The 21765-nt window shown below is 34.7% G+C and overlaps 3 protein-coding genes and 3 non-coding genes across 14 annotated transcripts; 3 read left to right on the top strand and 3 right to left on the bottom strand.

The window, feature by feature from the left end:
* The first annotated feature begins 22 nt into the window (after positions 1-22).
* Positions 23-720, top strand: valv-1 (Cysteine-rich protein 1). The gene is made up of 3 exons (NM_068786.7): positions 23-91; positions 143-243; positions 484-720. The coding sequence occupies exons 1-3, from the start codon at positions 52-54 to the stop codon at positions 595-597; spliced, it is 255 nt and encodes an 84-aa protein (NP_501187.1). The 5' UTR covers positions 23-51; the 3' UTR covers positions 598-720.
* On the bottom strand, positions 695-20861 carry unc-82 (Protein kinase domain-containing protein; the record flags this gene model as incomplete). 9 transcript variants are annotated; one of them, NM_001268365.3, is made up of 34 exons in its annotated part: positions 999-1102; positions 1151-1221; positions 1565-1839; positions 2132-2161; positions 2248-2307; positions 2462-2521; positions 2676-2998; positions 3046-3179; positions 3228-3325; positions 4533-4605; positions 5013-5077; positions 6058-6221; positions 6269-6303; positions 6461-6607; positions 7036-7171; positions 7305-7421; positions 7500-7693; positions 7738-7880; positions 7972-8094; positions 8292-8708; positions 8804-8923; positions 9206-9527; positions 10870-10970; positions 11811-12322; positions 12433-12646; positions 12694-12950; positions 12994-13114; positions 13358-13494; positions 16314-16433; positions 19482-19548; positions 19601-19667; positions 20174-20339; positions 20389-20499; positions 20562-20861. In NM_001268365.3, 34 exons carry the CDS (start codon positions 20857-20859, stop codon positions 999-1001), a joined length of 5382 nt encoding a protein of 1793 aa, NP_001255294.1. The 9 variants fall into 9 exon arrangements, with proteins under 9 accessions (NP_001367367.1, NP_001367366.1, NP_001359805.1 ...); NM_001380325.1 differs by lacking the exons at positions 2132-2161; positions 2248-2307; positions 7972-8094 and having other exon boundaries at positions 695-1102; positions 20562-20611; NM_001380324.1 differs by lacking the exons at positions 20174-20339; positions 20389-20499; positions 20562-20861 and having other exon boundaries at positions 699-1102; positions 19601-19630.
* B0496.11 (uncharacterized protein) lies at positions 11401-11815 on the top strand. The gene is made up of 2 exons (NM_001268370.2): positions 11401-11532; positions 11577-11815. Exons 1-2 carry the CDS (start codon positions 11470-11472, stop codon positions 11706-11708), a joined length of 195 nt encoding a protein of 64 aa, NP_001255299.1. The 5' UTR covers positions 11401-11469; the 3' UTR covers positions 11709-11815.
* On the bottom strand, positions 13771-13791 carry 21ur-12337. Its single transcript, NR_056197.1, has one exon.
* B0496.19 lies at positions 16478-16892 on the bottom strand. Its single transcript, NR_056195.1, has one exon. It is a non-coding gene; the product is annotated as an Unclassified non-coding RNA B0496.19 (non-coding RNA).
* Positions 16603-16749, top strand: B0496.12. The gene has a single exon (NR_056196.1). It is a non-coding gene; the product is annotated as an Unclassified non-coding RNA B0496.12 (non-coding RNA).
* Positions 20862-21765: the final 904 nt, after the last annotated feature.

The following is a 21765-nucleotide window of genomic DNA, read 5'->3' as shown; positions in this document are numbered from 1 at the left end:
TCTTCGAATTTGATTTTATTTTAGTTCCTCTGCAAAACCATCGTAATAATCATGCCAAACTGTCCAAATTGCCAAAAACCTGTATACTTCGGTAAGTTGTTTTTTCAAGTTATATGTCATGATAACTGTTTAATTGTTTCAGCTGAACGAGTTTCCTCTCTAGGAAAAGATTGGCACAGACCATGCTTGAAATGTGCAAATAAAGCATGCGGGAAAACATTAAGTGCTGGAAGTCATTCAGAGGTATGTTTTTAAAAGTTAACTTATAGTTTTTGGTTATGGTAGGAGTACTACCCAAAGTTCTTTATCGTTTTTTTCAATTCAATCTATTTTGATAAACAAAAAAAAAAGAGTTGAATTAGATTTTTAAAATTTTTGCTGTACTATTGAGTTGTGGGTTTTGAAAAAGTACTTGCCGACTTTCAATTTTCAGTTTTCAATCAACTTCAAAAAAAAGTTTCTAAAAAATTAAATAATTTTCAGCACGAGGGTAAACCTTATTGCAATCGTTGTTATGGCGCTCTTTTCGGACCAAAAGGATACGGTCACGGAGGAACTGAATCACACACTTTCCTTCAAGGAACTACTGGAAATTAAAATTCATAATTTCGTTTGCCTGTTTTCCAAAGATGCTTCAAGCTCACATTCATCGCCTACTACGACTTCATAATGTCAATTATCTGGCCTAGCAAACTTTTCAAAATAAAATATTTTTACTGCAAAATCAAAATTTTGAAACAATGATGAAAGAATGAATGAAGACGACATGTAAAGAGTCATTGTTGACTAGGTTTTTGGGTGAGAGAGAAGATGACATTTTTAATAAAAAAAGAATAATATCGGACACCCGATAGTTTCTCCATACGATATTTACAAAAAAATGAACTGTAGAAAGTGGTGAGCAAGAATTTTTAAGTTACAAAAAAAAGAGTTTTCAAATTATTTTTAAAGTTTACAAAAAGAGAAGGAAAAGAAAGATGGCAAAACTGAAAAAAAAGTTAATAAATATTTGGATCATCATACCAATGACGGCGTTGATCTGTTAGACCAGGAGTGTATGAGTAACGATTGAGAGCGCTGGACGTATCACGTGAGGTTGAACCTGAAAATCTATCAATTAAAATAATAGGGTTTCTGTGAAATAAAGCACCTGGATATTTTCTATATTGGGCAACATATGGCTCGCGAGTTGTGGAAACCGGATTTGAAGATGTGTAGTTTCTGAAATTAATGGAATCATAAGTAGATTGTTAAGGTAACTTTTGATCACAGTTTAATGAAGTAGTACAGTGCGTCCAACTTCTATAGCACCCCCCTCCAATTGGGCGGTTTGGAGCTTTTGAAAATATTTTTAGGAAAAGTGTTAGTGCAGTTCGATAGCTTAGAAACTTGACTTGGGCACAGTTTCTTCTATTCTTCGACAGAAGTTTTGAAGTTTTTAAAAGGTTTTCTAAATTTCTCATAACTTCTACATATAAATACAGCTTTATATTATATGCTTAAAAATTCAAAGAGCATAGGTGGCATCTAGTTGAAAATGAGACAACGTTACTCAAAAGTTTACCTTGAAGAATTATAATAATCCGAGTGCCCAGTTCCTGAACTTTCATTCTTTCTGAACAGAGACTTTATCCGATCGATTGGGGAGCTTGGTCTCTTGAAATCTCTGCTACTCGGTGTACTATCATATCCATTTGTAACCAGCTTTCCATCGGCACCCATTCGTACTTCACTTGTCTTTCTCCGATTGAATGAGAGCAATGATCTTTTCTTTTTTGGATTGTCTAATGCAGATGATGTGCTATCAATATTTCGACTATGTGGTCCGACAGATGCAACCTAAAGTAAAATGTGAGATAAGTAGAAGTTTGGGATAAAACACAGTTATTAGAATGTTTGTGTACTTGTTGTGTGTGAGTATTAAAATATAACAAAAGGAAATCGAAGATATAAAATATTTGGGGGTAAAAACACACAATGGTAATAGTTACCATGCTGGATAAATTGTAAGAAAGATATTCACACTGAAAAGTTCTTATTCGAAAAAAAAATTGGGGAAAACCAGATGAGAATTAAAATTTGCACAGCTTCTAGTCTTCCCCCACCAACACCATTTCCCCCTCACACTTACGCGAAGCTGTCTGCCATAAAATGAAGTGTTCTAATGAAAAAAGAAGGAATAGATTTCGGAAGTTTTTTCCCATTATAGTTTTAAGAAACAGTAATTTAAATCCTGCATTTGCTTACCTGTCTTTGCGGCGAAACACTTTTCTCGAGAGACAAATGACGACGAAGACGTTCGAACACCTGGAGAATGAAACGCATGCTTAGAAGTTGATCAAGAAATTCATGCTGAATTCGAGAGGGAATATGTAGGAAAAATATTGGAAAGAAGAAGTTTGAAAGTAATAAGATAAACGGGTGAAATGGGAAAAAGGATTGAGGAAGGAGAGGAACTTACCGATCGAACTCCATTGCTTGGCTCATAAGACGATTCAACACGTGGTTCGATGTCAGCACTCTGAAATTTAGGAGCACATTCCAGCGAGCAAATCATTAATAAAAGGTTTTTACTTCGGAATATTTTTTGTTTAATATTTTATATGGATTTCAGGGAAGAATTCAAAAAGTTCCTGTTAGAAAACACAATTTTTTCAGGAAGTTATTGTATTTACCTGTTTATTTTTCAGAATACTCCTTGGCTGTCCATCTTTTTCCAATGTGATATTAGATCTTCCATTTGAACTGTCGTGATAGTTTACATACGAGTAGTCTCCATGAGAATCAGGTGTTGTAAGTCTATTCAACAAATTGCTTCCATATTCATAATCAACCTTATTTCTATCCATTGATCTTGATCTGTGATAATTACGACGATCTGCGTCAGTCATTGCAGATGCAACGCGTCGAGCAGTTGGACGGAAACGATTATTCATACTTGAAGCTTGATTTTCAGCCAAAGCCGTTGAAATTGCGTATTGGTCGTTGCTGGGTGTTGCTGAAAATAGGAGAAGTTAATAAGTTTACTTGTGAATTCAAACAAACTTGATCTTCCATCATATCTCCCATAATTGGTTGAAGATGTATAACTCTCTTCGGGACGTCTTAGACCAGTGACGGGTCTATCACTTGCTGATGTATAATATGAAGATGGACGATATGAGCTCGCACCAGTAGTTCTATAAAAAATCTTAGTAGATAGGAAGTTATTAGAAAAGGGTACAAACCCAGTTGGATGATATGTATTCCTTTCAGCATCTCTTTCAGCCCGTGTTTTGTAGACTTCGAATTTACGGTCATTTGCCCATGAGTTCAATGTTGGTTGCTGCAATATCATTACCTATATATAAAAAAATAGTGTCCGTTTGTTAAGAAGTGACGTCATAGCTTACAAAGGCAAGGCGTTTTCGGCTGTTGGAGGGATATTAGTTTGGGCTTAGTAGTGGGATATGGTCGGGGTACTGTAGTAGTACTGTAGGAGTACTGTAGGAGTACGGTAGGATTACTGTAGTTTAGGAAAAATTGTGTTTTTGTCTTTGGAAGGGAAATTGGAAACTTCGGGAAAATTCTGAAATGTTCCAGAACCTTCCGGGAATTTCTGAAAAGCTTTAGAACCTTCTGGAAAATTCGAAAAAATTCTGGATTATTCTAGAACCTTCTGAAAAATCAAAAATAAAAAAATGTTGCTGCGAGATCTTCGTGGCGAGACCCATCGTGGTGAGACCCATCGTGGTGAGACCCATCGAGGTGAGACCCATCGTGGTGAGACCCGTCGTGGTGAGACCCATCGTGGTAAGACCCAAAATTTTGACGGGAAATTTAAATTTTCTGTGAAAAATATTTTGGCGGGAAATTTAAATTTTCTGAAAAAAATATTTTTGAGGGAAATTTAAATTTTCTGAAAAAAATATTTTGGAGGGAAATTTAAATTTTCTGAGAAAAATATTTTGGCGGGAAATTTAAATTTTCTGTGAAAAATATTTTGGCGGGAAATTTAAATTTTCTGAGAAAAATATTTTGGCGGGAAATTTAAATTTTCTGAAAATTCTAAAATTCTGGAAATCTAGAATCTTCTGGAAATTTCGAAAAAATTCTGGAATGTTCCAGAACTTTCTAGAAAAATCGAGAAAATTCTGGAATGTTCCAGAACTTTCTAGAAAAATCGAGAAAATTCTGGAGTGTTCCAGAACTTTCTAGAAAAATCGGGAAAATTCTGGAATGTTCCAGAACTTTCTAGAAAAATCGAGAAAATTCTGGAAGTGTATGTGTGTCAAATACTTTTAATGGTGCCAGTCGTTGTCCGCGCCGTAGGCGCGGTCAGCAGCTGGTTATATTTATATTTTTGTTCAGTGCCAAACAATCTAGCTTGAATAGTATAGCTCAATACAAATGTGCCACATCCAATAATGTACTACCACAATTACAACATTAATATAAAATACCTATTTATATTCTTGTTTTCGGAAGACCTCGGAAAAGCTTAAATAGCAACTTCCTTGAATTTCAGTTCATAAGTTGAAAAAACTACTCACCTCATGTTCAAACTTCCGGGTATAACTTGGACTTGCATTGGATGAAGTTATGTAGCCTCTATCGTACGATGGTCTGAAAAAAAAATGAAATAAACACTTTTTTTGAAAAGAAAATAGAAACCTATAAATATATCTCATGTGTTTTGGGAAAGTTTAGGAATAGAGAAGAAATAAAAAAAGAAACGGATGCTCGATAGAACTTTTGTTTTGTGTTCTTGTCTCGAGAGCATGTTGTTCTCATTCTCGTACAGTCTCCGTACAATCCGATTATGTTTTCTGTGTGTTGTATTTGATGCTCAAAGCAGAGAAAAAAGAAAGATTCCCGTCGCATCGTTGTTCGTCTAATTAATCAAGGTGGTCAAATTAGAGATAAGAAAAAAGGAAAAGTGATATTAAAAGAAAGTGATATGTAGCGATAACAAACAGTTGATGAGATCAATTAGGAAAAAAACGGGAAAGATAATGGTATCAACGATTTACCTGGTGGTTTCATGTGGGTCGTACGATGTTGATTTGCCACGATCATCTCTGGTAACAGCGGCTGTCTGGAAAAATAATTTGTGGCCACGGGGGAGCAAATAGAGGACCGGGTGAATTTATTCCACAGAAATCGTTAAAATATACATAAAATTTTAAGTCACAATTTAGAAAATTCCAGGAACTTCAGGTGAAGTAACCTTTGAATTATTTGAAATATGTACTCTGTGAGAAATTGTATCGTAATTTACCAATTTCATTTCATTTAATTTCATTTAATGCGTAGTTCAAAATACAAATATTTTATTAAACATTTTGGATTTTCGGGGCCCACTTTTCCTTTAATTTTTTATCAATTTTTCATGATTATCTATAATTCATTTTTCCAAAGAACAAATTAAATAAATGAAAAAGAGATCCCCGCAAAAATCAGTGTTTTTTCCAAGTAGACCCATTCAAATAAGTCAGTGCTTTTACAAAAACGTGTTTCAAAAATTACGAATTTACGACACTCACTCTATATCTGCACAGATATGCTCCAAATTGATGGATCAAATGTTTTCAGAAAAATCACGAAAACCATATAAATAATTGAAGGCATAATGTTCTTGAAACTTAAATTAGGAAAATAAAAATTTATAGAACCCTTATTTGCAATAAAAAGCAGAAAAGTAAACATACCCAATCTTGATTGTGTATAAGCATGAATAAATGGTATACTAGCGAATTTAAAACTAAAAAGCAACCGCTCTTTCTATTATTCTACTCCTCTTTTTCTTCTTTATTCATTCAAAGTACACTGTCTCAATTCTCCCTCTTTCTCCACCCATTTCTCTCTCTTTTTTTCGCCTAAACTGCCTGTTCGCGCCAGCAGCAGCATTTAGGCGTTTTCTTCCGTTTGCCATACAAAGTCTTTTCTCCTCAAAGATACAGAAATAAGACAGCCAGAAGCAAGCAATTGTTCATTTGAACCACTTCATTTCGACTAATTAGATGAGAGAAGGGTATCGTTTTTATGTTTTTGTCATTCTCTACCACAAATACTTACGTAACGACTTGTTGGTGACATTGGACGATAATCACTGTCTCGATGAGTACGGTAACTATCATCATGATAACGAGGTCGAACATATCCAAGTGCTGATGGAGCAGCTGAACCAGATGAGTGATGAGAATAAAATGGATCAGTCGAGAGAGGAGAGAATGCACGATCTGAATATTTATATTATTCTTTTGTATAATTTTGTTTCTAAGCTCACCATCGTATGGATCCACAGACGGTCTCTCGAGAGCCCTGAAAATTTTCAGATTTATTTTTACAAATTTGAATTTATTTCAAAAAAAGCCTGACTCGAGCTTTTAGAATCAGAACCAAAACTGTCAACAAAAGCATTCAATTAGAAACTGAGAATATGTAATTTTGAGTCAGTTATCAATAATTAAAACTGAACCGTAGTGCTTCTTCTGCTGTTCCAATCGTCCGATTTCTTTGACGTCTTTCTCGATTTTTGCGTCGAATATATGCAGAAGCACTCTCAAACGTGTCTTTACCATCGGAATCTTGAGAAATTGTTGACGGTGCAGCTCCTTTTGTCACTCTGGAATCAAACAAAAAACGGCCTAATGTGTTAGAAGAAGCCACATTCACAAAATGAATTGGGTAAAGAAATGAAACAATCACAACCACAATCACTGAACCAAAAAAAGCATATAAATTGGATAAGTTCTACACAAAAATATGGAAAACTGACGCGTTTATCCTGCGATACAAATCCGATTCCCTATAGGCAGACGGACGGAATAGAAGGTTTGTTTGTGAGGTTCTGGAGAGAAAACTCAGAATACTTTGGGAATAACATAAATTTCGTGTTTGAGGAAAAACTTAAAACAAATTTCTGATGAAATCACTATTATTCAAAATGTATGACTGCTCCTAATTTGAGTATTTTTAAATTTGAAAATAACATTTTTATTGTTTTTGCTCTATGTAAGTAACAGTGGGGTTTCTACTTCAAGGATTACTTACTTTCTTTCACTATTGATCTCACTGTCCTTCAATTGCTCCTTCAATTGAGCTTCCTCCTTCTTGTCCGTAGGCTTCAGCTTCAATTCAGCAACCGTGACAAGATATTTGGCAGATGTTCCTGCTACCGGTACTTTTTCTGAAACAATGCATCCGTTTCATGTTTAACTAAGAACCTCTAAATTAGATTGTTATACAACTAAACCACTAAACTGAAACTGAAAATAAAACTTTTGGTGAGAATTGGGTTTTGAATAGCAAGAAGTACACACCTGGAGTCGCCTGAATCACCGTCGAAGTTTTTGGTGAAGCAACTTGATAACGTGGATTTTGAGAGTTTGGAGAAACAACAGCAGGTCGAGTAGTTTGATGAATCACTGGCACCACAGCTGAGAATTAGAAGCAAATGGGTTAGAGTTCAGAGACAAGAAGTAAGATGCACAGAAGGATCAATGAGATATACTTACCACCATCATCTCGTCGAACTGCAGCAATAATTGGACGCTTTGGTTTGAAATTCTCAAAGTCAGATCCTTCTTCAGAATCAGTCTCCTCAATCTCTTCCTCATCCTCTTCTTCTTCTTCCTCATCATCAAGCTCTTCTCCATCTGACTTGACAACGATCGGAGGAGGTGAACGAGGTGGTACACTGCCAACGTATCTTAAATTAATATTCATTTCAACTATTTTCATAGTTGAACTCACGAATTTCTAGGTTTATCTCCGTCTTTCGGCTGTTTCAGAAGATCAGCTTTCACCTTCTCCATTCTTAATTTCCGTCTCAACTCAACATCAATTCCACGAGCATCCAATTTATTGTTAGGGTATGTTTGAAGAATTTCCTTTGCCTAAATCAAAAGCCGGTTAGTTCTAAATCTAAAATATCAATGTTCCAAAATGTCAACGATACAGTGCAGTAAAAAGTGAAAAAAAACATGCTTTGTCAAAGAGGAAAGGTGACAGCTCTGCAGAAGGTTGAGGACCACCAAAGAACTTTCGTTGCTGTGTTGGAGATTCACATTCCGTTGACACACCACGACCATAATTATTGATGAGAGTGTGCTAAATAAACGAGATAGAGTGGTAGTTAAGAGGAGAAGTGGAATGGGAAGAAGAAGCAGAAAAATGAAAAGAAAACATTCCAAATGGGATTGCAAGGATTTTTTGGAAGTGAAAGCAAATATTCAAAATGTGTTTACTTTGCCTTCTCGCTTCCAAAATATCATAAAGGAAACAATTTAAAAATTGAAGTCATTTACCTGATATTTTCCTTTACTTTGTCTCTTAATGAGACCTCTATCAAATGCATCAAGGAATTGAGGTGAACTTGATGGATCTGGTGGCGGATTAGCTTCGAGATTCTCCACAACTGGAGCGAGTTTAGAATCTGACGGTCCTTTCTTGTCAACTTCATCAGCTAATTCCTCCATTTCAGCATCACTATAATCATCTCCTTCATCACTTTCTTCATCTTCCGCATTCGTTGAGCTTTCTTGTTTTTCAACAATTAGAACTGGAGTCTTTGGTGTTGATGCAACTGGCGTCTTCTTTCTCTCTTCTTCATCAGAACTATCATCTTCAAAGGAAGTATCTTGTACAGTAACTTCTGTTGCATTGCTGGCAATTGATTCCTGCATGCGATCATGCTCTGGTTCCTCGTCAGGATCAAATCCAACCTGAAAACATTCACAGGATAATAGGAATTTTGAAAAAAGAATCATTCTTAAGGAATTATGTATCTACAATGCACTGATTCATTCTTCATGCACACCTCTACAGAATGCCATGGTCTCTCCTTCATCTTTCGTGAAGGTGATGGAACTTCTGGGATCTCCTCTTCTAATGGATCCTCTTTCTTCTTTCTCGTCAGTGTATTTTGGCGGGAGAATGTCTGAAAAGTGTTAGAAAATCATAGCTTTCATGTTATCTAGGTCAAGTGCAAAGGTTTGATTTTTGTGCGGGAGTTTATTGAGAAGTGCATTTGGAAAGCAAAAAGTTACGCTTTACTGAACTTTTATAATTAGCAATTTTTCTTTTAATATTTTGTTTTTTTTTAATAATTGAATAAGGATTCTTGCAAATAAAAAGTTTATATTTTTTATATTGATTCGTTTAGTTATCGCAAGACTTCCAGTAAAGTGAACTTTTATTTGTTGTAGCTTAATGAAATTACCTGTTGCTCGACCACTTTGCTAGTCTGCTTTTGCACGGGCTCTGGCTGAGCAGCAATAATACTTTCCAAAAGTTCTTTCACCATTGGCCTTGTGTCATATAGTGGATGGGCTTTGATTCTTGCAATAATATTCAAATTGACTGGTCCTTTTTCCATTTGTTCGAGTACTTGATTCATCAACATATTCAAAGAATCCGTTTCAATTCTGTAGGCACTTGCAGTCAAATGTGGACGAGTACGTGGTCTTTCAGGTTCAGAAGTTTCTGGACGATCCTTAACTGGAACGAATGATGGAGCACGAGAATCAGCTGGTTTTGATGTTCTGAAAATTTCTTGTTTTAGGTATCAAAAAGTCGTATGTTCACAAGTTCATTTTCCTCTTTAATCCCGTATCCAGGTAACCACCCGAAAAGAAGTCTCTATCCTTTGAGGTGTGTTTCTCTTCCTCTCAAAAACAGACATTCCGTATAGCAACAGCTATTTTTTGCGCTGTCCGTCCTTTTCTCTCCCACACACAATATTCACTTCTGTTGTTGGCTATTACAAAACTTAAAAACTTGAACAAGGCCATCGTTAAAAGGGATCAAAGTGTATCGGACATGAAAGAGACTCGAAAAAACTGTAATCTCTATTTAGCGGACGATTGAGTCCATTTTTGTTTCTAGTAAATGTGCCTTCGCATGATCGGTTCTCACTCCCACCTTTTCCCCTTTCAACCCATCATTTGACACCTATTTCAAAATCGATGTTCAACTATAAAAACAATCAATTGTTCAGTTCCATACTTTAAATTCTACAATGTACCAGATATTTTTATTTTTCGGTACAAAAGTAGTGTGTACCCGACATGAGTTCGTTCTAGAAGTCGTTGAATTCAAGTATTCTTTCAAGATCATATAGTTCAACAGCTAGCTCATAATGTGGAGAACAACGCTGCTTGATTTGTAAACGATACTTTAGTTTAAAAAAGTTTACAACAATTCTTTTATTTTTAGAAAATCGAATAGATGTTAGAAAATCGAATAGATGAATCTCATGCTTATTATACATCTGACGTGAATATGTAGCATTCATCAGAATTTCAAAATTTTGTGCTCAGTCGTATTTGTAAGCACCATAAGTCACAAAATTGAAAGAAAAGGGTTTCGAATGTTTGGTTTCTTAAAGTAATGTAGTATATACCAAATCTCTATTTCTACATTTTCTAAGCAACTTATCGAAAATTTTAAAATTTGTTTAATTTTAAATTGATTTGGATCAGAATAAAACTTTAATTTGGAATTGTAACCTTTACTTTTAGTGCTTCAAGAATTTGTTCAAAATTGTGGTCAAGATGATATTTCTTCTAAGTTTAGGTGTCAGAATATTTTTTCCAAAATCTGCCAAATAATAATTATTGCTTGTTTTGCTTTTCAATTTCAAGATTTTTGCTGTCTTTTTTGAGCGAGTTTTTTTTGAATATACTATAGTATTATAGTCCTTCAGTTTTTTTTTGCAAAATGGATTGTTTAACATCTCACTCAATAATAAGCCTCATACATTTTCAACTTGAGCTCAAAGTTCCCGTATCACGCATAGACTACATGACTTTTTCGTATTCCCCAATCAAATAAAACACCTGCTTAAACGGTCATCCCTCTCTTAAAAACATCAAAACCACTCACCCTCTTGCAGTTTTCGGATCTTCTGGTTGTTGCTCTGGAGACTTTTCTTTCTTCACCTCTTTAAGTTTTACTGTTTCAACGCGGGCGGATGTTTTTGCTGCCTGAAAATTAACAAACAGTGTGAATCATAAATTGACCCGTTCTATTTTGAAATCTGCAAAAACCACTACGACCGATCTCGATTACTATGTGTAATGACGATATTGTCGGGTTCAAGTGAGGATCATTTTGAAAGTAATACCTTGATTTATGTCTAGTTTCTGTTTGTATGTATTTCCTCACAAAAAGGGTGACAATTTGAGGAAGAGATCAGTTTAATCGCCTAGTATAAATTCCTGGCAGGCCTTACGATTAGAAGCGCAGTTCGACTATTTTTTAAAATTATTTTTTTCATTAAAAAAGCTACATAATTTCTTTACTTCGAAATAATCCAATATCATCATTACATGATAAAGTTGATACCGTATCACTTTTCTATTCTTATTTTAAAGATCATTTCTATAAATACAGTCGAGTACAAAAATTGCATGATTTGTAGCGTGTGATCTCCTCCAACCACTTCCGTATAATCGGCCTACGTATTCGCTGACCCTTGCAAAGATGAAGTCTACAGTTTTATCACTTTTGATTCTTTTGGCAATGATCTCGATCGTTTGGCCAGAGGTAAACAAGCAAATTAAATTATCTATCTCTAACTAATTTTTCAGATGACCTGTGCAGAACAGTGTGCAGAAAGTTATTTGGACACAATGCGACAACATCCAGAATATACTTCAATTCAGTTAAAAACTACATCACTTAAATGTATTCAAGATTGTCATGATGCAATGAGAAAATGATTTTCTTTGGGAGCATTGTCTCATTTTATCCATACAGGTTACTGCCAAATTAACATTTACCAGTTATGTACTAATTCATTTTTAAACAATAAATAATCAAACCTCTTTGTCTTTCTTATTTTGTCCCAATCGATTTTCAATTTGTCTGAGTCTTTCCAGTGGATCATTCGGATCAACAACTTTCGGTTTTTCTTTCTCCTCTTTTACTCCTCTCAGAGATTTTTCAGCAGACTTCATCTCTTCCGGTTGTTCTTTCGAAATTTTTCCAGTTAATTCATCAGTTTTCCTTGCTTTTGGAGGTTTCACCGGTGAATTATCATTAAACTCCTCAGCCTCTTTTCTTCGTATTCTGAAGTCTTCAATCTTGCGACGAGTCTCTGATGAAAGATGCCCGAATTCCATGAAAACGTCTTGTTCATCAGCGAGATCTTGTACTATCATTGTCTCTTCTCTTTCCGTTAAAGGAGTGTGATCGATAATTTGATTTTCAGGAAGTTCTTGAATCACAGGCATATTTTCTTCAAGATTCAGCCACCAATGGGATGCAATGTCAAAAATGGTGGCTCTTCTCTCCGGGTTTACTCGAAGCATGTTTCGGATTAACATTGATGCCGCTGAAAATTGAACTAAATTAGAATTACCGTAATGTTTAACCATGTCATAGCTTGCTGTTTTTGCTGATTATTTGAAATTTTTTCTGATAGACATTTTTTTAATCACTTACTTGACGGTGTCTCTGGCTCAAAATAGGCTCCTCTTTTGATTTGCCTGACCATTCGATTAAAGTCTCTTCCATCAAAAGGCATACTTCCATAAACTAAAGTATAGAGAAGAATTCCAAGTGACCAACAATCAACTTCTGGACCTTTATATGGTGTTCCGTTGATAATTTCTGGAGATGCATACAATGGACTTCCACAGAATGTTGTCAGAAGATTCTAAAAATTTTATTAAAATTGGATATCCATCAAACTAAAATCCTCACCTTATCGGCGAAATAATTGGACAAACCAAAATCGGCAATTTTTGCATTATTATTTTGATCTAAAAGAATGTTCTCCAATTTTAAATCTCTGTGAGCAACCCGATGTTTATGGCAATAAAGGACTGCAGAAGTGATTTGTCGGAATATACGACGAGCTTCTGCTTCCGGAAGAGATCCACATCTGGAGACATAATCATACAATTCTCCACCGCTAGAGTACTCCATTACGAGAATAATTTTATCTTTGTTTTCAAACACTGAAATCTTATATAATTTAATAGTCTCATTTATATTGTGTACCTTCATAAATCTGAATAATATTTGGATGGTTTAATGCACTCATAATACGAATTTCCCTTCGAATTCGAACCAAGTCAGCTTTGCTTTCAATTGCGCTTTTTTTGATCAATTTGACAGCAACCTAAAATTGAATTTATTTTGGTTTCTATTTTTATCAAACATCTTCAAGATCTCAAAACTTTCATTCTCTGTCAGATTTTATTTAATTTTTTTCTCGTTCCCACCCAAAAAGAAGAACGAGAAATGGATCTTATTCGATCCCAAGAGACGTAAAATCGACGACAATAAAAAGTAGATTGACGTCTTTGAGAATATGCCAAATGTTTAAAAAATGGACGAATAAATAAAAAAAAAGAACACGAACCTCTCGATCGAACTTGTGATCATATGCCAACGATACTTTTCCGTATGTTCCGGAGCCAAGTTTTTTTGTGATTTCGAATCGATGCTTTTCCTTTTTTGTTGGGCTACATGGTTCAGCACCGGACATTGGATGGGTTCCTGGAAAATAAAATTGATTTAACGGAAAATCAAAATAAGGGTTCCATAATTATTCAAATTCTATCTTTAATTATGAATAATGGGATCCCACTACCATCATGAAGCCTCATCATATTTTGTCCATATTTTGTCCCAAAAGTCACATGGACCCAGTACTATCAATAATATTTATCAAAAATTAGTGAAATTTTTTTTTCAAAGCTCAAAAGCTGAGCAATTTAACATATACACTTTTCAAACTTCACCGTTTTCTTATTTATTGACAATTTTTCGCATAAAGTTTTTTCTCTGAACGGATCATATTTTTGAGAGCTGATTTGTTAAAATTAAGAAATTGAAACAGTAAAAAAATACCATAAATATATTTTGAGCATGTTGGTTCATGAGTCACGACGCAATGATTATTATTACAATCATCAATACATTGATCTTCGGCTGCTTGATCACGAATGGAAATTGCTCTTCGAACGCATTTGACAAGTTTACCCGCATTACATAGAAATGAGCTTAACGTCATTCCAACACACTGAGAAATTGAAAATGATCCGAGAATAGAAAAGAGCAAAAAGATGAGAGAATCTTTGTAAAAAGAACAAGAGAACGATAAACGGCGGCGGTTTATGGGTTTTTGAACGGGAGAAACGAGAAGTAAACTTCTTCAGCTGAAGGAGAATTGAGCAAATGTGAATATAACTGACAAAATTTGGTTATAAAATTTCACACCATCTGTTTTGAGAGAATATTGGATCAACCTTGGGAGTGAATAGTTTTAACAAAATCTAAAACATGCGCTTCCAAATTTTGACTGTAAGAGAAAATTCGTTTGGGTGAAAAACTTCAATTCCTATTGCTAAAGAAAAAATATTGGCTGCAAAACTACCAAAAACACTGAAATTTTAGTTCCAAAGTTTGACGGAGGTGATGGATGAGCTTGTCGACCGAGGAAGTTTTAAGGAATAAGGGGAGCCTTCCACAAAAATCATTGCCTCTAATAATTTCAAGGACAGAAAATTAAAATTTTAGAAATAGTCAAGTATTGTCTCTAATCTATGATGACGTTAACCCGTCTTTCTTTTTTCGACTCATAAACTTTTTGGAGGAAACTCTCCGTTTTCCGGTTCCCGCCCGCCTTTTCCATTCTCTTCCGCTTCTCTTTTTTGCGTAGCTGGGTGTCAGTTTGTCCGAAAAAGAAACTTCTTTGCGACGAGTTGGAGGATCTCTCACTCTCTCTTCATTTTTGGTATAGAGAAAGAGCAACAAGTTGACAATAAAATGGCTTTTTTGTCAGCAACAGTCTTCTTCTTCTCCAGGGAGTTCGCGCCCTCATCCACCAGCACCCAGTCACCAAAAAAATGACGCCGCGATGGGTCAAGAAGAGCAACGAAAAAAAAGTTGGTCCTTTTCTTCAAACGACTTTAAGATATATATGCCACAAATTAGGTCACATGTAAAAAAAAATAGGCAGCAGAAAAAACAAATGACCGAGAAGACCTTTTTCTTTGGTATGTATTGAAAAAGGGGAGCAAAGAGTCAAAAACGATTTGTCTTTTTATTGTGGGTTGTAGAATAACAGATTTCAAATTCAGAATTTTTGAGCAAAAAAATGACAGAGACTAAATAGGTAACAAGGTTGGGTTTTCAGGCGACCAATAAACGTTTTGAAAATTCGATTTGAATTCAGTCATTGTCTCTATTGTAGTCTTGAACTCTTAATGACCAAGTTTGCATATGTACTAAGTCAAAAAATACAACCTTAAAACAATATGACATAGTAAGTACGGAATTATTATTTTTTTCAATAGGAAATTTTTATTCCAAAATTGAAATTGTTGTTTTTAAGGGAAATTAAACATTGAAATAGTACTCCGGAGTATTTTGAGAGTATATGATAATTTTTCATATACATATGAGATGCATAAAATTCTTACAGGCAGATAGTTTTACGGGGTTTCATTATTTAAAAAATTATTTGGAAATCGCCGAAATAATTTTGAAAATGTTTCGTCCATATTTACAGTGTAAACTTATTACTTTGAGGTGGAGTTGGGCTAATGTGAAAAAGGCTGAATAAATAAATAAAACACTCTAAAGTGATTTAGATTTTTCAAAAAATTTCAGCCAAAACTATGAAAAACTGCTTAATCTTTAAAAAAAAGTGAGCTTTAGTTATAAATCGTTTAAAAAACTGTTTTGTCGATTTCCAAAACTATGATGGGTATGAAAGATGAAAAGAGTAATTGACACTTTTTGACTGAAAATTTTTTTTTTAATTTCTTAGAAATATATAATTCGATATTTGGTCCGCTCACTTTAAAACGCCTAATTGAGCTTGTAAATATTTGAAAACTAAATAAATTCAAAAATATTATTAATATGTATAACAAATTCATTTTCCTAAAATAGATCGAAAGTTGTAGAATTAATTTTTCAAAGACAAATTCAACATAATATAACCCTGCAAATTCCAATGTTTCTTCAATTTTCAAATTGTCATGTACCTTAATCTATATAATCAATTGACTTTCATCTTTCAACTCCCAAAAGTCCGATACTTCACTCAAATTTTCATTCTTCGTACTCATTTTTTTTCTATACAACAATGATTTTGAGGGCGGAAACCACTGGACACGAACAACTGTTTTATCTTTTCTACTCGTTGCCGCTGCTCTCGTATCCATTGATTTATCTCTTTCTCTTTAGAACTTTCGTAGATCTTCTCTCTCTCTCTCTCTCTCTCAGTTTTTGAGGACTAAGTGTTTCGGGGTGTTACACTCTCACTTCTCACCCCCATCTCAAAATCTCTTTTTGACACTACTAACCGGGTCCATAACTGTTCGTAGCTCCACCGCCATTTGATCCAAACGGTCGTATATTCGATTGACTGATACGTGCCAATCGACCCGATCGAGATCCCGAATTTCCGACGGGCATTCGTCCACCTGAAATACATAGAAATAAGTTATACGAAGTTGCAAAAATTATAAAGTATGGAAAAGAAATTTCCGGCTGGTCAGTGTCTCTCACATATAAAATCGTACAACGCTTTGTATAAACATGGACACAGTCCCGTTCGATACAATAATATTCTCTGGGAGTCTCACACTTTACAGTCAAAAGAAATAAACGATTGAAATTTGAAAATATAAGAAAAGAAAGTGGGGGCTCTCGATGATAATAATGATGTCATGAGCAGTCATCTGATTTGTAGAGAAAGAGATTTGGAACAACAAGTTTGAGGTTAAAGAGATGGAAATCGATATCCAGATACGATGGGACAGAGGCAAGAGGAGGGCTTCTCACGATCCGAAAGATTAAAAACAGTATGGAAATAGTGGAGTGTTTAGAGATAGTAGAGGGTAATGGGTCAGACACCGATGAACAGGGAAAGATGACTAACTGGTGGGAAGGATTTAAGAAGGTCCCGTGTTATTTCGAAAGTTTTTAGTGGTCTGGAGGAGAGAGATCATCGAATCATTGACAGAAGTTTTTAAACAATCAATGTAGAATGGGAATATTTTTCCAGACATGGTATCAACATTTGAAGTCATCAGAAATACTATTTATCAGCAAATATACATTGAAAATTTTTTGCTAACTTATAAATCAAGATTACCGAAATCAAAGTTTTGAAGCAATAAAATGGTGATGACTTTTGTAAATTAAAAATTTTGAACCTCGTTATTTTAAAAATTATCAGGAAAATTCAAGCTTGTGAGTCTATAGAAACTTTCAAGACGCCGAACGTTTCGGGCATCAATATTTCTACGAGCTAAAGAAATGATAGAAAATATTCGGCCAATTCTTGATTTTGCCTTGTCTATTTGTTCACTTTATTTTTCAGTCCGTACTGGCCAAATTTAAAAAAAAAGGTGTATGGCATTTCACTATTTTTAAAATTTCAAATGGGAATTGGCAGACTTATAATTTGAAACAAATGCCTACATAAAATACACACATCAAAAGTATACTAAAAATATACCAAGCTCACTTTTTGGGTGAAATTTTTTTAAAATTATAGCAGAGACATATATATTTTTTAAATTCTGTAAACAGTGGAAAGAGATATTCAACCAGAGTTTGCAAATTCACAACAATTAATAAGAAAAAATAAATGCACACTAAAAATGGGTTTTAGTTTTGTAAGAAATGAGGAAAGGAATATGAGTGAAAAAATGAACTTGGACATTCAGACATTGATAAATTCAAATTACAAAAGACAAATGTGAGCACATCGTTATCACTTCAAACAAAGATCAGAAAGTATAAAGGGAACGTTTTTTCGTTATTTGGAGCAGTAGGAGATCGAGATCTAAAACACAGGAACCGGCCTGCTCTAGGTTAAGAGAGGAACTCGACTCAATCTCACTATCCTCCTTGCTTCGTTCTGCGTGAAAACTTTCCTCCTCTTTTTTTCTTTTTTCCCAGTTAGAACAAACACTATTGCTCTCCCTCTGCCACCACCACGCACTTGTATCAAGTATCCAGATGTACCAAAATGACGGGAGAACCTGGATGAATTGAACAGCCAAAAAAATAGATTCATGCTTGAATTGTGTGCGAATAAAGAACATCTATCTGAGCGACTAGAAAATATCTTCGAGTTTATGAATCACAATGGACGATTTGCGGGGAAAGAAAGACATACGTCAATGAGGGAATGAAACGAGGTTGGAGATGGAAAACTTCAAAGATGATGGGTGTAAAATTGTGGAAATGTTTTGAAATATATATGTTTTCCGGAAAGTTAAGAACTGGAGCTAGTGCATGTGTCTGGTTTAGCAGTAAAATTGCCAAAAAAGTTCGGAGAATTTTCGACCGAGCTGGAGACCTGGAGACGAGACCTGGCTGATAGGAACACATGAACTCTCGAAGATGCTCGAAAATATTTTATATTTGGCAATTTCGAACTAGAAATTGTTAAGTTTTGTTCAAATTGAGAAATGGTAACTCCCTATCAATAGTGATAGTTGATAGTTGAATCTAAACTTCTGAAGAAGCAGTTTAATATTTGATAAAAAGATTATTTAAAAAAAATTTGTTATTTTAGATAATTTTTCCTGTTCCACATGTCCACTACAAAAATATACTGACTTTGTTAATGATAAAAATTGTCAAAACCAAGGTTTGAGAGTCTGGCCGGGATCTATTTAGTTATAGAGAAAATTGTATTTTTATTTGCAAATTTCAAGTTAATAATATTTCTGTCCAAAAGATTCAATCTAAAAAATCTTGAAAATTTCTAAAAATTGAGAGCAACAAAATAACAGCAGCTACAATAATCCGCTTTGGATACTGTTTTTGATAAAAGCGGAAGCACCGAGGACAAGAGAATGAATCAATGTTCTAAAAGACAAAAATAGGACGAGGTCGGAGAGATTAAGAGGAAAAGAGCCTAAGGGAAAAAAAAAACCGTGTAGGATATCATCTCGTAACAGATCAAACCTCTCTCTGTCTCTTCATCCTCCTTCTCTCTCTCCATCTCATTTTTTCCTTTTCGCTGCAAATGTTTCGATTGCTGTTTAGCAGAGACAAATCACAAAAAGAAGAGTGGGGGACTCTTTCTCTCTTATACTTCTTCTTCTTATTCTTTTTCTCTATCACTGACGAGGTCCCCCTTCTGAACAGCACAGGTGACACCCCCGAGCCTCGATTGAAATACTGCATGGATCAGTGAGACACAGATATTCAACCCTTTGGAAATATCGAATGAGAAGGCAAAAGAGCTTTGTAAAACGTGCTCGGGTGTACAGCTAAAGATGAGAGACGGCTGGAAGAAGAAGAAGATGGAGACAATTGAATCAGTGTCTGGTCAATAAAAAGAGAAAGTGATAAACTGTGATGACATATTAACAAACCAGGAGGCTACAGTCTGGGAGCACGCAAATTAATGCGTAAAGAAAACAAAAGAAAGCTTGTCTACTCACTGCTACTCAGACAATTTTTGTTCATGTTTACAAAGACTAGACAGCACGAGACGTATAATTTACCTGTTGGATCAATGATAACACTGAAACGTTTTACAGAGGATGTCGGCTTCACCTCCGTGTTCGTTACCTAGAAAATCAATTAATTTATATTTTTCCGTGCTGATTATAACTGTACAAACCTCCCATTTGATTCTCACATCACTGCCACTCAATCGTGCTTCTCTGCAAGATTTGTTGTCCAGTGATCTATAAAAACCTTGAAATAATCTTGCTCACAAATACCAAACTTTTTTCTCCCGCAAAACTCCTGAACGTGTGAATCAAATAAATCAAAAAGCTGCCTAAAATTAGAAAAAAGTTAATTTGGATCGTATGTACTTCACTTCAAATTGGCTAGTTCAGATATTTTTAAATGTATTTTGTAACTAAAATTTTCATTTTCATGAAACATCGAAACAACTATTCATTTCCAAAAACCCGAAAAAAGAAGGTGTTTGATGTTACTCTATTTTTTGAACTGTATGAACTCAGGTCCTATTTCACACACCACATAATTTTTTAAAAGACAAAATACTCCAAATTTTTCAAAATGGTTTTTGGGCCAAAGAAAAACTGGAAAACCGAAAAACCAAAATTGGCAACTTTTAAATTAAGGTGGAAATCATCGGTCAAAGCTTTAAATTGAAATTAAATATCCTGACACTGAATATTTTGAAGAAATTAAAAGTGGTTTTTCATATTACAATAATCACCTAGAATTTTCATTATCCTGAATTTCCATAGACTCTCTTCTAGATACAGTTGAGTCTTTGATCCGATGTGCTGATGAATTATTATTCCCGTATCTTTTCATCAACGAATCAATTGTTGGTGACATTTCGCGATTGGTTCTAGCTAGTAATTCTTGGGCTCGTGAACCTGAATATTCATGATTTTTTAAAAATTTAATCCATAGTTTTTCACATACTTTCTCTACTTTTTCTGCCTTCATCTAAATTTTCCTTCGATTTATTCAGATATTTATTCATCAATGCGTCAATAGCCGGGTCTTTTCCAGTTGTACTTGATGGAGGAATCACTGAAACAAACTGATTGGGTAAAATAAAAAATAATTTTTCGTTTTGATTTATTCACACTTACTGTAGGCATTTGTTCTTCTTTCACTGATACGATGTCTCAAACGTTCAGCTCTACTTCTCTGCGGTTGCTTTGGATCTGCAGGTGGTCTTGATGCATTAGTTCCATTACTGCTACCACTGAATGCATGTGGTACTGCATATTCGTGTGGTGGAGGACTGCTGACAACAGAAGTTGCTTGAGAACGGAGACGGTCTATCTGTGACGTGACATCCGGACGTGTCCATCCAACGGAAGACGATAAAAGTGCAGGTGATGTGATTGCACGACCATATGTTCCGTACCGTTTTTTAGAGGACATGCCTGAAGAAGGGAAAAGCATTTGAAGAGGCAATAACAATTGTTTTGATAAGAGAATAACAACGGAATGTAAATAAATAACCATGGAATGGTATACGACAACAAAGTATTGTATGGGGTGAAATAGAGTAAGTTTGAATAATGTGAAATTTGAACATTGGTCTGATTTTATTTTTAATTTTGAATGTTTGGGAAGATCTGATTAGTTGAACGAGTTTATTTTTTTCAAATTTTTTTTTGGTGTAAAATCTCAAATTTATACAGTTCACCCGGCTTCTCCAATTACTCCTTGTGATTCACATTCATTTTGAGTTCCATTTTAAAATTCGATAGTTCATTCTTTCAAAAAACTGTTTTAAAAATAACTTGATTTGGCATATTTGTTGTCTCACACTGAATCATCCACACTGAAATTTTATGAAAATTAAAAAAGTCGAAGGTATTGCTCAAACACCCAAAAGTTATTACTTTTTATCATTAGTTTAATATTTTGCGCTTTCAAAAAACTGTTCAATTTTTGGTTCTACTGTAGTCGTTCGGTATAATTTTAAAAAGTTAAAACAATAACTTAAACTTTCTTTTTTATTTTCAAAAAAAAATTACCGTTTGTGTGATACAACAAATATGTCTTCATCCTGAAGGAAATTGAACTAATTTTCAAAAATTTGGATGTTTCTGATTAGTACTAACAACCTCAAACAGGAATCAAATAATCAGAACTGGAAATTTCGAAAATCAATAATAAAAATTAGAAAGGTCTGAAGAGAAGAGTTCGTTCCTCGGATGAAACATCGGAGCATCCCAATGCTCTTCGAAGTGTACACCAAAACTTTCAACATCTGGTGCTCGTCGCCTTCATCGCCTCCGTTAGTTCTATTCTCTTCTGCTTCTATTTTCTTTTTTATTG

Source organism: Caenorhabditis elegans, chromosome IV (genome assembly GCF_000002985.6).
Source record: "Caenorhabditis elegans chromosome IV".
In the NCBI taxonomy this organism is placed as follows: domain Eukaryota; kingdom Metazoa; phylum Nematoda; class Chromadorea; order Rhabditida; family Rhabditidae; genus Caenorhabditis; species Caenorhabditis elegans.
Note: the sequence above shows the minus strand (reverse complement) of the source record. Positions and strands in the feature narration are given on the sequence as shown.

Bases quoted from the DNA above. Each gene is read 5' to 3' on its own strand.
- valv-1 (NM_068786.7), top strand. From the start codon at position 52: ATGCCAAACTGTCCAAATTGCCAAAAACCTGTATACTTCG. The intron at 92-142 runs GTAAGTTGTTTT...TAATTGTTTCAG, and splicing joins CCAAAAACCTGTATACTTCG to CTGAACGAGTTTCCTCTCTA. The intron at 244-483 runs GTATGTTTTTAA...AATAATTTTCAG, and splicing joins GTGCTGGAAGTCATTCAGAG to CACGAGGGTAAACCTTATTG.
- B0496.11 (NM_001268370.2), top strand. From the start codon at position 11,470: ATGAAGTCTACAGTTTTATCACTTTTGATTCTTTTGGCAATGATCTCG. The intron at 11,533-11,576 runs GTAAACAAGCAA...CTAATTTTTCAG, and splicing joins TCTCGATCGTTTGGCCAGAG to ATGACCTGTGCAGAACAGTG.